This window comes from Rhynchophorus ferrugineus, unplaced genomic scaffold (assembly GCF_030347505.1).
Source record: "Rhynchophorus ferrugineus isolate W39M unplaced genomic scaffold, kcgeb_rfMv2 rfM3, whole genome shotgun sequence".
Lineage (NCBI taxonomy): Eukaryota > Metazoa > Arthropoda > Insecta > Coleoptera > Curculionidae > Rhynchophorus > Rhynchophorus ferrugineus.
The window spans coordinates 34,323,842-34,340,204 of NW_027472582.1; the positions used below are offsets into that span (position 1 = coordinate 34,323,842).

At 28.0% G+C, this 16,363-nt stretch overlaps 1 protein-coding gene across 4 annotated transcripts in view; it reads right to left on the reverse strand.

Moving 5' to 3' along the window:
- Positions 1-10,777, reverse strand: part of LOC143193357 (GAS2-like protein pickled eggs) — a 176,572-nt gene extending 165,795 nt beyond the window's left edge. For all 4 annotated transcript variants that reach the window (XM_076399522.1, XM_076399520.1, XM_076399521.1 and 1 more), the window contains exons 1-2: positions 10,524-10,777; positions 7,061-7,412 (exon numbers count right to left, since the gene is read on the reverse strand). In XM_076399522.1, the coding sequence (XP_076255637.1) occupies positions 7,061-7,234 (174 nt within the window). In that variant the 5' untranslated portion in view covers positions 7,235-7,412; positions 10,524-10,777. The remainder of the gene's footprint in view (positions 1-7,060; positions 7,413-10,523) is intronic.
- Positions 10,778-16,363: the final 5,586 nt, after the last annotated feature.

Sequence of the window (16,363 nt, forward strand, 5' to 3'; positions counted from 1 at the left end):
ACTCAAAGCTGTAAAACAAAGTGTAACTTTGTACAAAATCGATTTGAACGCCCTATATTATTGAAATGTATCTATTTTGATTAAAAACCGACATTTCGACTACAAAAATTGATATGATTAAAGTGATAGTAAGTATAAGAAATTGTTGGACCTATGATGCTGCAATGTAAACATTTTTATGGCAAACCCAACTGTAAATTCCCAAACTTCTTGTATCTTTTTTGAGTAAAAAGTTAAATAAACATGTTGTTTTTTAAAATATGTAGAGTATACATATCTCAAAATCTAGAAAATAACTAACAACAATAAAACATTTTAGCTGCTTGATAACAGCAATTTAGCTTTAACAACATATGACAATTGTTGATTATGAGAGATTGAAATGACTCACTGAAAACCATTAAAAACTAAAACAGGTATTGCTCTTAAAGATAATAAAATTAAATTGCTTCGAGGTAATAATTTTGTTATTGTTATCGCAAAATTCAGCATAAATGAAATTCACGTGATGATACGGCGATTTCTAAAGTGAGAGTTCATTTATTAACTCATATGGTAAGAAAATAAAATAATGTTTAATGGCAATTAAAATGTAATTGGTAATTACATGATTTGTCTATTTATATTTAATAGTATGTGAATTATGAATAAAAAAATTAATGTCAATACTGTCGTACTCGAGTAGGGTCAGCTATCATTCATAGATCGATAAAATAGAAATTAACAATAATTATTTTGAAGTAGAATAATAACGACATTACCTATTCTTAACCCACCTGGAGCAAATACAATTATGGTTGAAGACATGACACACTAAAGCCAATGAAACAAAATCCACGCATGTAACGTTTACCCTGCGTAGAAGAACATGTCCACCAGTGAATATCAATCATCGTCAACTCCCCCAAGCAGAGCATGTTAAATATCTTAGTATGCACTTAGATCTACGCCTAACCCGGAAGAAGCACATACTCTATAAACGAAAACAACTTGGACTTAAATTATATCGAATGTATTGGCTCATCGGGCGCAAATCCAAGTTATCATTAGATAACAGGGTATTGCTGTATAAGTCTATACTCAAGCCTATTTGGTCATATGGAATCCAACTATGGAGTACCGCTAACAATATATCTAATAATTCCATTACTTATAACGAGTGTAATTCAATGTGTTTGTGTGAAGCACTTCGAAAGAGTGTCAATGCATCCCAATGTACTCGCCAAGCAGCTAAATATGCGACGTGATAGTGAAGTGCGTACACGAAAACGTTTAACACCACCTCATCTGATTACTGGACATATATAGACTTCAGAATAAGCTTTAGAAAGACTAATTAATTAAGATAATAGTTTATACAGGAGATCGCTTACTGGAATAATTTTCTTAGAATAGAGATTCTTAGAATAAGATACATTATTGGCCTTTAAAGCAAGAAGCACTGTTAAAGATCCGACCATTAGGTTACTTTAATATGAAACATCATCTTTGTTAAAATCTAAGTAGCTCAAGATCTAAGTCGAAAAATAAATCAATACCACCACAATAATCAAAGTCTTGTACCAATCCAAAAGGGGGAAACACTTGGAGCAATTTACTATAATTTCCAGAATTGTGAAAGTAGAAAAAAACAGTATTTTCTTTAATTGCAAAACAATTACTTATATATCATTATTGCTCATAATTCAGAAACATATTGCATATAATTAAAGGCTACTAGAAATTAATTAGCTTGATTATGAGATCCAAGACAAATTCAATACATTCCGATTAAAATATTATATGTTTTCATTCCTGATACCACACTGTATAACCATTATAATATATAATATAAATATCTGATTGTTATTAATTGATCAGTGTAAATAATTACCAAAAAAACCACTGTCAGTTTTAACAAATTACATCAACTTCCAATTGTGACAAATTCATTAGAATACTACGAGAGCCTACAAAACTCTACTGTGAAAAAGGTGATTATGTAATCCGAAGCCCTCTTATCAGTTTAACAATATCTGTCGGCCTTGGTATTAAGATAAAAGCAGATTAATTTGCATGGATTTATTCGGCAGTATTAACATGCAAGATTATTAGCCTTGTCTTACTGTATTAGTCCGATTGTTCAACTTTATTTTTTTATATGTATCGCTAACATACTGGTTTCATATTTCCTAAAATTTGTGTTAAGATTCGTTCAGATACGCTTAAAATTGTGTTAATGTTAAATTTACAACTTTTATATTGTGATATATTACTCCCAAATATTTTGTATTTTTTATATCATTAATTAATATCCACATACAATAAAGTTTTTATCACAGTACCAATTCACTTTAGCTGGGCTATTAACTAGAAGCTGAATGTTTGGGTCAACAAACTTTATAAAAATTTAAAATGGAGATGAATGGAGTGTAAATTGAAATTATGAAAACAAAACGTAGAAGAATGTTTTAGTTGAAATAGAAGGCACAATGGAAAAAAAATAGATGCTAATGGGTTATTTAAACTACTGTTTGGCTTTTTTAACTTTAACAAACAGGAAGACTTGACGTAATTATGTAATAATAAGTAAGAAATAGTCGACAGACATATACCCTACCGTTTAAAAGTTTATAAGCACCGTATTGTTAGTTGACGTAAAAAATACTGCAATAAATCCTTAAATAAATATATTGGTATTGGATTTTAATATCTTCACGATAGTACTTATAACATTAATCAACAAAAATTACTGGTTTCTTAGAAGTTATTCCTTACTTTAAACAAAGATCAGCATTCGTATTCTATTTTGCCTTCATCAGACTTATATGAGTCGCCAAATTTTATTCTCTTATCCTATCGAACTAGCATGGGATAAGCTGCTTCCCATCGAGCTCAGCATACTTGTGGGAATACTTACAAAATGAGTGAAAGATAGTGAACTCTTACAGACTACTTAGGTTAGTTAAAAGAGATGTGTAAAATTTGTGAACAAATAATTAAAAATAAAGGTAAACATTTTAATGAGGCTAAAATTAAAAAAAAAACTGCATTAATTTTTTTTTAATTTGTACTAAATATTTCTAACTTCAATTAGATATTAAAGCTTCAAATGAGTGAATTAAAAGACGCAAAAAGCTATCCAAGGCTAGTTACCCGAAAGGCTATGATCTTGAATTTTTCTAAATACATACGTCTATTAAAAACCTGCCAAATCCAGCCTAGAACAATTGATTTTGTTACAATAATTCGAAAAATATCTAAACCAAGGAATCTTGTGGACAATTTTTATTAAAGAAGTAAAAAGCAAAATTGTTTTCTCCAAATCTAAAACAATGTATATTGAGATTACGTAAAACGACTGATAAAAGTTCTTAACAATTATTTTATCTCAATCAATGTCGCGAAACAATTATTTTAGCAAATTTTAATGTGCGTAAACCAATAAGAGATATGGTTAATGTAATACTGAATTATCGAGTAGTATGAGTGATTCAACTCACGTAGACATTTTATTTAAAACAGTGCTTTGAATTCATAACGCGAAATTATTAAATAATGAATGACAAAAAGATTCACGGCAACAAATTCGACTCCTAGAAGTACCGATGTTGTACATCCAACGTCTAATAGTCGCATATTGTCACAAGGTCAATGTATTTACATCTAATATTTAGAGACGTTATCTAACCATCTAATTTGGATTTTCTAATGCAGATAACGATAACACTTATTATTATGTTATATGACCTCACATCTAGTTTTACTTACAAATGTTTAAAAACCTTGGATGTATATAAATGTATATAAATATGAATGGATGTATTAAATATCCGTTATTTGAAAAACTTTAGAAAAACCTTTTTTACAAAATAACAATTTCTAAATATTCTCACGCCTCAATATTTAATGGAAAACGATATATATATATATATATATATATATATATATATATATATATATATATATATATATATATATATATATATATATATATATATATATATATGTCACGTTTACTACCTCACTTTACTATCATGTTCGCCTATTTCTCTAATTTTTCAATACTATATATATATATCTAAAAACGATTTTGAACACACTTGCTTTGATCGTAATAGATCCAGTAGAACAAAAGAACTGAAATCGTTACACATTCCGCAAAAGTCCCGCAAAATGAAACAATGACAATAAACTGTTTACGCAAATTTCGAAGCGTGTGTGTAACAATTAAAATACCGTATTGCAAATCGGTTGCCTTCAAATTATCTATAAACCAAACCATCACAATACACCATACTTTCATTATGTTAAAGCGATTAAGGATTGTCAGCTAATTCGAGTCGGACGGATGTTGTATGGAACGAAAAATTAAACAGTTCATTTCTACTAAATAGCACTCGCCTACTATATATTATAATTATATGGATGTAGTATTTTCATTTATAAGAAAGTATAAGTAAATTTGTTAAGAAAATTACTGAAAACCATAAGATATTAAATCAAACATGTTTCAAAGCAAAATATATTTGCTATTCCAACGTCCACTAGTTCACTTATGTTCTCTAAAACAGAAGATGAACTGCATTCAATAAAAATATAAATAAACCAATTTAAATTTAATGTTTTATTTGACTCATTATAATGAAACCATGTAATTCAAAGATGTTCTTTAAATTCCTCTCACTTTAGAAACATGAATAAATCGATGTATATATAAATTGTTATGAATTTCGTGTAACATAAATGCAGATGAATTTTTATGAAGATATCTGAAGAGTACGCTATGCGAAAAATATTGGTATTTCCTACACTAGTTTATGACCTATATATGATATCAAAATTCCAAACAGTAACCATCAGTATGACAAACCACATTTTATTTAATACCAAATACCTAAATATACAAACAACAAAATTAATTAGAAATTGATTATTAAGCTATTTTTAGGTCTTCAAAATCATCCTAAGTTGAAAGCATTGTAAAACACATACACAAATTCTTAAATATATGTACAATTCCCTTAACTCAAATTAAATTTCGTAACTTGTCATCATATCCACCAGTCTTTTAAAATAGTTTATGTTATAGTTAATAGTGAGGTTACTTTTAACAAGGTCGATGAAAATGTCCTCTCATTAAAATGTATACGGAACATAAAGAAAATACGAAGAAGGTTGGCTTAATAACGATGTCACGAAAAAGATTACAGCCGCAGGGTGTAAAAGCGTTAAACAAAACATTCATAAGAGAGTGACAGAAAGAAGGGCTTTTAAATTAGAATCTGCATAAAAGGAATAAGAGCATTTTACTTGACATATCGTAATAAGACAAACACATTGAAATGACAACTACAATCGAAATGGAAGAAACATAAATATAAAGCTTTAACTAATTAATTATACCTTACAGTATCATCTAATCTAATAATGTAAGGTCGTTGCTGATTATAAATATTTACGTTTAATACATATCTATTAAGCAATATGTATCATTTTATTATTTATAAAAAAATTAGGTTTTCCGTGTATTATAAATATATGATAGTGTTAACATCAATCTGTACGTACAGTAGATGAAAGAACAATGGTGGGTGGTGATTGGAGGTTAGTTTATCACTACAGATAAGGTTTCAAATTAAATCAAATCGATCTTTCTCTTCAAATCTAATAACTTTGGACAAGGGATGCAAAATAATTTCGTTCCTGAATTATCTTCAAACTGATAACGCAGTAACAATCGTTGGATTAAATTAATTAAAGTTAAATGAAATTACTCTGAAAATAACTATAAGTCCTTTTTTTAACGTTTTCGAAAACGTAAGCGAATTTATTGAACAAGATATTACATGACCGTCCTTCCCTAAAATGCATCAAATATACCTGATCCAAATATGGACGGAATGCGACATTTCTTCTTAATTAACATGGACAACTTTATTCAAATTCCAAGCGGTCAGTGAATAAGCAGATAAGACGTAATGCAGTTAAAAACGGTATTAATAATTGGTATACAATTACGATTCCGGTGAGCCTTTTAACACCACCATAATCGATTGATAGATTGTGCATTGTTAAAATGATTTACGTAAAATAAAATCAGAAACTTGACGCCACTAATCCTCATTAAATATCAAATTAATATGATAGACTGCAAATTGGAACAAAATATATTGATTTATAATTAGTATCTTACAGGAAATACTGATAAAAATACAAATAAAATTTTTAGTTTTAAATTTTTTAAATATATAACCAGATTACCATTAAATTACTTAACAAGTTGTTCGTTTCAACTTGATAGTAAATTAATCTAAAATATTATTTATTAAAAGATATAAATCCTATAAAAATGCTCTAGCATGTTAAAATTAATTGCCATATACTATTATATATAAGAATAACATATAAAATATTATGATCTATTTAAATGTTAACTATTATACACATAGTAATCATTCTTATTTATAATAATTTTAAATATATGATGATCAATATCTATAAAAATTATTAATATGACAATAATGATGCTGACAGATAAATAATGCAAATATTTTGTTTATCCATTTTCTACATTATTTAATATTTATATTACGTTTATTTGTTATTATATTAGTAGTAAATTAATTATGTAATAAGTAGTGGAAAAATTCAATATAAATATTTGAAAATTAAGAAATTATTAAATATACATTAAATATGTCTGAAGTAAGTTAAATATTGATAATAATTCAATGAATTTTGATTATACTTTTAATTTTATGAAAAAAACTAATTTATGTTAATTAAATTTTATTAATAAACAAAAGTTAAACTGTAATAAAGTTAATAATGTAATTTATATTAGCATCAATTAATATTAATATACAGTTAATAATTAAGATAGAATATATAATAAGTATCACAGAGTAGCTCGCTAGAATTAGTTAATACACTCCTAACTTTTACAACCAATTAATATAAATGTTAAAGCATTATTACGAATTAATAATCCAAATTAAAATACATCTAAACTATAATATGGAGAATTTCTTAAATTCTAATTGTTTTAACCATTTTTATTAAAAATTTTATTACTTACCTCACACAAAGCTACTCCCGTTTCTAGTCTCTCCATGAAGTTTTCCACTGCAATATTGAGATGCGGATACATAGTCTGCAACCATTCGGCCAAATCTTCTTTCATCGCGTACAGATATTCTTCGCTAGATTTGAATGGCCTAAACGGCCGTGCTTCCAACAAAACGGAACTCATGTTCGCGGTAGTGATGTTACTGAGTAAAATGTCTTAGGCTAGATCCTAATTCGATTAGGAACGGTTTCGTCTGTTATCACGCACGTCAGCCTATATAGAAATAGAATGGTTCATCGTTCGATTTTGGGCTTCTCTTTAGAATTTCGATTGTTCGTTGGGTAGGCCGTGAAGTTTTGACCTAAACAAAGGAAACAAAAAATGTAAATATCGTAGAAGAGTCTATTGGAAACTACACAATAACAGTACTTTCATTAATATAGCATGTTAAAAAATATATATATATATATATATATATATATATATATATATATATATATATATATATATATATATATATATATATATATATATATTATAATAAAAAACACAGTAAAATCAATATTACAATAGACAACATTACCTAAATTATGTGTATCATTTATTATATATTAATTTCCTCGAAGTAGAAAAACTTAAAGTTAAGTACCAAAAAAGAAAATATTTCCAGGAAATTATACGAGATTTATTTATAAGCTCTTTAGAAGATGCCATAATTAGTATTGAAACATTTAAAGACATGGAAAGATTGATTTAAAATAATTGTTTTAATTTTGAAAGATGAAAAAATAGAGCCATTATTTGATGAACAACATTTCAAACTCTTGCTGAACTCAATGGCAGTAAAATATTTAAAACATTTCATTTAACTCTTAACACATTTAGGGATAGATCAAAAGCAATAATATTCAGTAATGTACCAGTTGAAACCGAGAGACCTTGCACGACATAGTTTTATGTATACACATGCTTCAACAGCAGAAGGTATTTTGCAAGTTTAAATCCTAAGTAAAATAATATTTGACGTTTTCAGCATAATTAAGTCCTTTCGTTTCCTTTGTAATCAACAATTATATTTTATCTACCAATAGTGCGTTGGCATCACTTAAATCGTTCAATTATATGAATATACCTTAAAATGAACCTACTTTTACATATCTTCAAAAGGCCTGTTCTTTTGCCAAAAATATGAAAAAAAATTTGTTGGTAGTTTAATTTCAATGATTATTTGACTTTTTTAAAGAAAATTTTAATTTCAATAATCAAAAAACATTAATTTTTGTCTCTAACTAAAGTACAATGATTGATATTATTCATATTATAATATTTCTTCTTTGATGCCGATGATATGTATATCCATGTACTCCCATGATATGTTATAGTAATTTTCAATATTTTTATGTCCCTTTTATGTTGTCTAAACATGTAAATATTTAAAGTGTATAATTTTAACTTTATGTACAACAAGACAAAATACATAACTTCGCAATTTAACTCCTATTTGTTGTGTTAAAACAAATATTTTCTTATGGTACAATCTAGTTTACAATCTAAAGTCAAGTAAGGCACGTTAAATAGTTCTTTTAGTATGTTGACGATATTCATAAATTTCACTGCCAAAATGGTTTATAGGTTTTCTGACCTTCCGACTACTAATTAATTTTGTAAAAAAATCATTCTTAGAAAATCTGTCACATTTTATCTCGGAAGCAGGATATTTTTTTCAAGTTGATTTTGAATAATTCTGTGGTAGTCAGGTTCAAAAATAGTTTTAAAGGTTATTAAATTATAAAAAATTATTTCTATAGTCCTTTAAAATTACTTCAGTATATAGTTTTCTACTACTAGTAGAAAAATCAAGTACTTCAGATTAGAAATATTAACATTAAAAATTATTGTTTTATATATAGAAATATTTTTCCATAAAATAAACCTTATTCAGCTCCCATTTCTTATTTGCCATATTCTTGTTGTTGTATTGTTATCAACGGAAATGTGAATAAGCTCTTAGAAAGCGAGGTTTTATTGTCTAATAACTTTCTTGGAAAAACCATTTATCTCAAATAATTCACATAGAATTATTAAAGCTATGTAGAAATCAGAATTTACTAAATAATAATGTGTAAAAGATTAATATCTGTTTACTGGTATAATAAAATGATAATACCTTTTAAAACCTAAAATTTCTGTCAAGAAATATTTCATTTTAATAATATCTTGTCCCCATCTTTTATGTCACCGATATATTCCTGATAAGACACACAGATTATTTTTTAGTTCCAACATATTTTACATTATTATTGTGATGTAAATATTAACATAAGAAAATTACTATATTCTTCTTTTGCCTTAAAAATTACTGTTATTTACTATTAATATTATTGATTTAGGGTAAAACTTAATTCACTGGAATATTTAAATTTTATTATAGTTATTAATTAGATCTACACGTATAAATTTGACAATTCACATTATTTTAATTCAATTATGATGAATGTATATCATTATTTTTGTAATTTAAATTTGTCAGGCGAGGTGGTTAAACAAATTTTATAAGATTGCTTGATATATAATGAACCCTTTTAATTAATCTATAGCAAATATATTAAACTGTTGTAAATTTTACAATAGGTTAGGTATAAAATTTCGAAAATTTAAAATAATTAATGATTTTTAATGATTTATGATGTATGACTAATTTATAGAAATTTATTGATATTTTCAATATTTACTACTTTTTTTATTACTAGTATTTAGCTTTTAATATTAATCATCATCAATATATATTGATATAATAAAATATTACACATCAATAATTCTAATTTAAATATTCCAAAATCATTATTTCGTATGTTTTTAAGCGAAATTAAATTATTACTTTTTAATTTATAAATTTAAATTTCTATATGAAATGAATTTATATATGAAAAATAAGAACAGCGTTCCTAATAATGTTTTATTTAATTATTAATTAGTTATTTTAGCACAGATATGCTCGGTTAAAAAGTTATTAAAAACAAATGTTAAAAAAGTTTGATATATAATGAATACTATTAATCAAGCTATAGAAAATATATCAAAAATGTTATCCAAAATAATAATAAAATACCAAAATAATAATCTCGGTATGTATTTATTACTGGAAATTAAATAGTTGCTTTATTAAATTACAAATATAGACTTCTATATATGAAAAACACAAACAGTGTTTTTTAATAGATTTTTATATCATTGTTAAAATTTTATTTTGGGTCAGATTTTTTTGATCAAAAAAATAATTAATATATTTTTTAAAATGGCATTAACATAATTTTAATTATATATGGTAAATGACGAATGCTATTAAAGAATATTGGTAATAGCTTTGGTTTTTCCTACATATTGTCAACAAATGCTTACATCACTGAATCAACAGATCGTTGAATAATAAAATTAGCATCGGAGGCAAAAAAAAACACCAAATTCTACCTACCGCAAATCTTCAAGTACCCGGATTAGGAGCATGCAACGCAAAATCAACAGACAATTGAGACACAACGATGGAAGGAAATAAGGGATTAATAAAATAAACGGACACAGATCATCGACGAAATACAGGAAATCGACCGGGAAACGAAATCGAAAGCACTCACGCTATTCTCCGCGATACGACGCGTGGGATCTGACGCTAGGACCGAGCCAACTGTACTGATCGTCGGTAACTCGACGAAACATTCAAATGCGACTAAATTATCGAGCTAAGTCGCCTTGATATTTGAGTATGGTTTGTGTTCAACCAGTCGATGGTACTACAACTCTTTCGGGGGAGGATAGACATAGAAGACCTTATACTTGAAACTAGTTTATTAATAGCTTTTTAAAGTCATGTCTTTATATGTCTAAATGTTTTAATATTTATATGTTCATAATTTTTCAATATTAATATGACTATAACAACATACATCAAATAAAAATAATAATAAATTATATCTTATTTAGAAGACACGAAAATTAATTTTAAGAATTATTTATGTTACACAGTCAAAATCATCATTCTTAAAATTTTTCTAATGTTTAGTAAAAAATTCTTACAGAAAGGAAATTGCACATAAACTTGGAAAATTTAAGAATACTTAACTTATTTCTTATTTCTTAGTACACAGCCCATTTAATCTGAACATTTATTCAGTTTTGACTGCTGTGCAATCACGCCTTATACAAGTATTAAAAGTTTAATTTAATATCGATTTTTAGTATTTTTTTATAGACCAACATGTGTTTTTATTTATTATTATAATTTTTTATAAATCTTGATATTTAATGTATTTTTTATTTTCATTTGAATTTCATTCTTGAAAATGCCACCAATTAAGCGTACCAACTTAGAGTATGTTCAATAAAATAGCAAATTCACGTCATCTGGATTGATGACGTCAAAACATGCATCAATGAGTTTTAGTTTATTTTGGCTTTGACATACACAAAAATTATAATCTATATAAAACAATTAAACAAAATACTGTTATAAAATATAATTTATTTTAACATTATAGTACATCTAATGCATATATTATAAAAGGACTTAAAAACTACAATTAATTATACAGTTATAAGAGTTTGTAGTGTGTGTGTTTTATTATATTTACATTGAAGTCCTTTACAACATACCACATGAATTAGAATGAATTGTAGGCGCGTTTTTTATGTAGTGTTTTCCGGAAACCTAGTCCACGTAATATATTTTACTTTCATTAGAGACCATATTTACCTTTTACGCTTAGTTCTTATTTTCTTCGGTACAGTGTTTTCTTATAAAGTCATTTTGATATCATTGCATTTCTCCTTACATTATTCTGTTACTACCTGAATATATCTTTCTTGATAAACTAAACTTAAAATCACTTCATTCTCCCTAATACATTTGCTATATCTGCGAGAGAGTTAGTATTCTTTCTCTCCCAATATATTTTAACCAAATGCTCATGTATATTATGTATGTCTGAACAATTGCATCTCTACAATAAGATTTTCTACAGTTGTTGTATATTAACAATCTGTGAAAACATGCTCTATATCCATCAAAGAGCTGCATATCTCTAAGCTTTCTTGAGTAATGTGAAGTGAGTAGTAATATGAAAAGTATCCATTTTTCACATTAACAGTTTCTTCTGAAATAATTGTATTAAATTATGTTTATATTGAAAACACTACTCACTGTGCTTATTCATTTCATATTTGATATTTGATAGAGCTAACGTCAAGCTGATCTTGATTCGTCACCCCCTTCGTATAAGGACGGTCTCTTTTCGGTCTTTCTAAATCCAACCAATTATATTTTTCATATTTTGAGATATTTCAGTGACTGTGTCTATACTAATATTCAGTGCAGCTACAACACGCCAAAATATTTGTAATAAAAACCGCAACAACTTAATATTTAACAGTAAAAATTCTTACCTCCGTAACGAATTTTACTGGGAGGAGAAGACCTCCATTATCTCGTCCTTGTTCAAAGTAATGGATTAGAGAAGCAATCTGTTCTATTTGGTTTCGGCATTTTCATCATCATCAAAGGAAGGCATCAAAGTAATAATAAACAGCAATTTAAAATTTATAAAATAAGCAAAGCAAACGTTTGTCGGTTTATAACTTGTAATTATAATAATTAATGAATGTTGAAAAATTTGGAGTCATTTGACAACGAAGTGACTTTTGCAGCCTAATTGAGTTATATGTTCAAACTTAACAAACAGCTTCTTTCTCCATTTAAATAGAATAAAATGAGAAGAAAAATAGTGTTTGACTCTGAAACGTATATACAATTTGCGACAGGCAATATATTAAACATATTGATGACGTGAGTTCACTGTTATTTTAAATAGACTATATGTTTCAGTTATCGATTATAAATCACAGAACCAGAGACCAATGAACATTATATGTCCACAATGCAAGGCATTTAAATTTAAAAAATCCTGGAATGTGATGCACCAGTGACCAAGTGAGAATGGCACTATTGATGCAGAGACCTCTTAGCACCATGAATTTAATCCAAATCTCTATTATTATTAGAATATCAGTATTAAATCGTCTACATCTACGTTTGTCTGCAAAGAATTTTTGTGTGCCATGGTGCTGCAATAATTTGGCTATAGCAGAATCCCTCGAAAGGTTGCAGTTTCATTAATTTCCATGTTCAACGTTAGCTTGAGTGATAGATGAACTATTCAATAATGTAGCTGCAATATCTAATAAAGCAAGTGCAATTCAATTTTGTGATCCAATCGTTGCCAAAGTCACTGATGTTAAAAAGTCTTTCCAGTTACACCAGTAGCATCTAGAAAAATATTCCGCCAGTTCCATCATTCAATAGAGTCGTATCGTAGGCATATTTTTGTTGCTATAGAAGAAAAATATTTCTTCGAATAGTTTTTCCCAACGCCTCGGCATAATATTGGGTTTCGTATCTCAACACTTAATTAAATGCGTTGTGCATTGGGCGTCGTCATTCCTAACTGTATATATACTTTGTTGGTAAGCCTCAAGCACATGTCATCAATTAAAATGAATGCTTCATTGTGAATTTGCCGGACAAAGAATCTGAAAATTCGATGATTGAATTAGTCACGCCGAAAGAGCTAACCAAAGTTATTAAAACTGACCTTAACCACAGGAAATCACCAGGCTACGACTTAATAACAGGAGAATTACTGCAAAAACTACCAAGAAAGGGAATTATAAAACTCACCAACTTGATCAATACATCATTTAGATTAAAATATGCCACAGGCATTTGGAAATGGCGGAAATTATAATGATCCCAAAACCTGGGAAGTCACCAAATGAAATAAAAGCCTATAGACATATATCACTGCCGCCAGGAATATCTAAGGTTTTTGAAAAACTCCTGTTGAAAAGTATAAAAGCGATCATAGAGAGAAAAAACCTAATACCAACACACCATTTTGGGTTTATTAACCAGCGCTCAATAATTGACCAGGTCCACAAAAATAACAGATGTTATTGAAAAAGCCCACGAAAATAAAAAAGTATGCTCAGCTATATTCTTAGATGTAGCACAAGCCTTCATAAGGTTTGACATGAAGGCCTTGTTCATAAACTACAGAAAATGCTACCAAAACAACACACCGAGCTATTAAAATCATACATTACAACCAGAATATTTAGAGCTAAACAAGAAGAAGCTTACTCTACAATAAAAGAAGTACTGGGACCAATGCTTTATCTACTCTACACCTGTGATATACCACAAATGGAGAACATTACGATGGCTACATTTGCTGATGATACTGCGATTATAGCTGTCGGAGATAATAGTGAAGAGGCCTCACAAAAATTACAATAGGCAAGTGACAATATAAATAATTGGACGCCAACTTGGAAAATAAGAATTAATGAAAGTAAATCTGTACATGTGCAGTTCACCTATAAACAGACCGTACACGCACCAACAACATTAAATAATAGTATCATTCTATATAGCAACAATGCTAAATATCTCGGAATGAATCTAGATGTAAAACTTCGCTGGAGGGAACATATAAAGAAGAAAACAAAAAAGCTTCAATTGAAATATAGGAAAATGTACTGGCTAATTGGAAGAAAATCGCAATTATCAGTGCATAATAAATTCGACATACGGAGTTCAATTATGAGGATGTTCTGCAAAGAGTAACATAAATAAAATACAAATTATTCAGAACAAAGTCCTGAGAGGTATTGTGGGCGCACCCAAATTCTATAGGACTGATTACCTACATAAAGACCTTCAGATACCCACAGTCAGTCAAGAAATCAAGAGAATTGCAAGGGGGCATGAGGAAAGACTCCATTTTCATGAGAATATTGAAATACTGCAGCTTTTGTATACCACCAGAACAGGACACAGACTCAAAAGAATCAAACCATCTAATCTTGTGCAGTATTGTGTAGTGAGGTGCATATAATAAAAAATAGAGCAGTGACATTTATAAACATTATTTCACCAGAGACTGAGATAGGGCCGATGGGTCCTCCTAGTTATACACCTGGATTTAAGTTATCATAAAGACAAATTTTAGGTTAAACGGAAACGACTAGTAACAATGTAACAATTAAAAAATAGTTAAAAAATTCAAAAGATAGGAAACAATCAACATTATTTATTTACGCGCCAAAAAACAAAACTGAAAACACAATGCTGTGTATGAAAAATCAATAGAATAAACATTATGTCTGAAATATTTTTAAAAAAATATTTATTCCAATTCGAACTGAACATTTATAGCTTAGGCAGGATAGTGTATAACGGGTTAGCTAGTTTTGTTATAAAAATATTGGAAAATATACGGCAAAAAAAATTACGCATATTTTCAATTTAAAGGTAAATTAATTTTTAATAAACTTTAAATGACGAAAGACCATGCCAATTTTTTTTTTTTGATTAATACTTTTTTACTAATCCTTATCACTTAACCTACAACTTGTTTTTACAGCTGTATATCTTGGAGAATCTATCGTTCCTTACTTGATATCTATAGTAGCGTTGGGAACAATCGACTGAAATCGACTATCGACTGTTCAGTAATTGACTACTTTTTACTATCGACTATTTCAGTCGCTATTTTTGGTTCGACTGTTTTTACTAGTAACTGTTTTCAGTTGCTATTTTCGGCCCGACTGATTTTATTACTATTTACTATCGACTGTTTCAGTCGTTTACGTTTAGTTAATATTTTCGGTTCTACTAGTTCCTTCGACTGATTTTTAACGTTCTGCCCTTCCGTCTTAGCCGCGACCTTGAAAGTAATGCGCCGAATTTATGCTTATATAGATTTATATGTAATATATGTGGTTTTATGTTTTTTTTTTGTAGTTTGCTTGTGAATAACTATATATTGTAAATTAATATAGCAGCATTTTGGAACGGCAGTTTTCGAGGGCAAGAAAATTAAATTGTAAATGATAAATAGTAAGATACTTTTGACTGTCATAATAGGTAATACTTTGGACTGGTATGATAGGTAATACTTTTTTGATAAACTTTCATAATTTTTGTCCAGGCTTCTTGTTGAATTAATTCTTGTAAAATTAGGTTGCAAGGGTTTCAGAAATTGCATAGATCCAAAAGATTTGAAGAGTTTTTTACAGCAGTTGTTAAATTTCTTTTAAAAATATTAACGATAAAGAGGTGAATAAAATATATTAAATATTTGTAATAAATATATTTTCTAATAGGAAACTTTCATATTTTGTTGGCTATTAAGGAATGGAATGGAATGGAAGAGCACCACAGTTTTTATTTCTTAACGAATGGACTATCTTAACAGAATG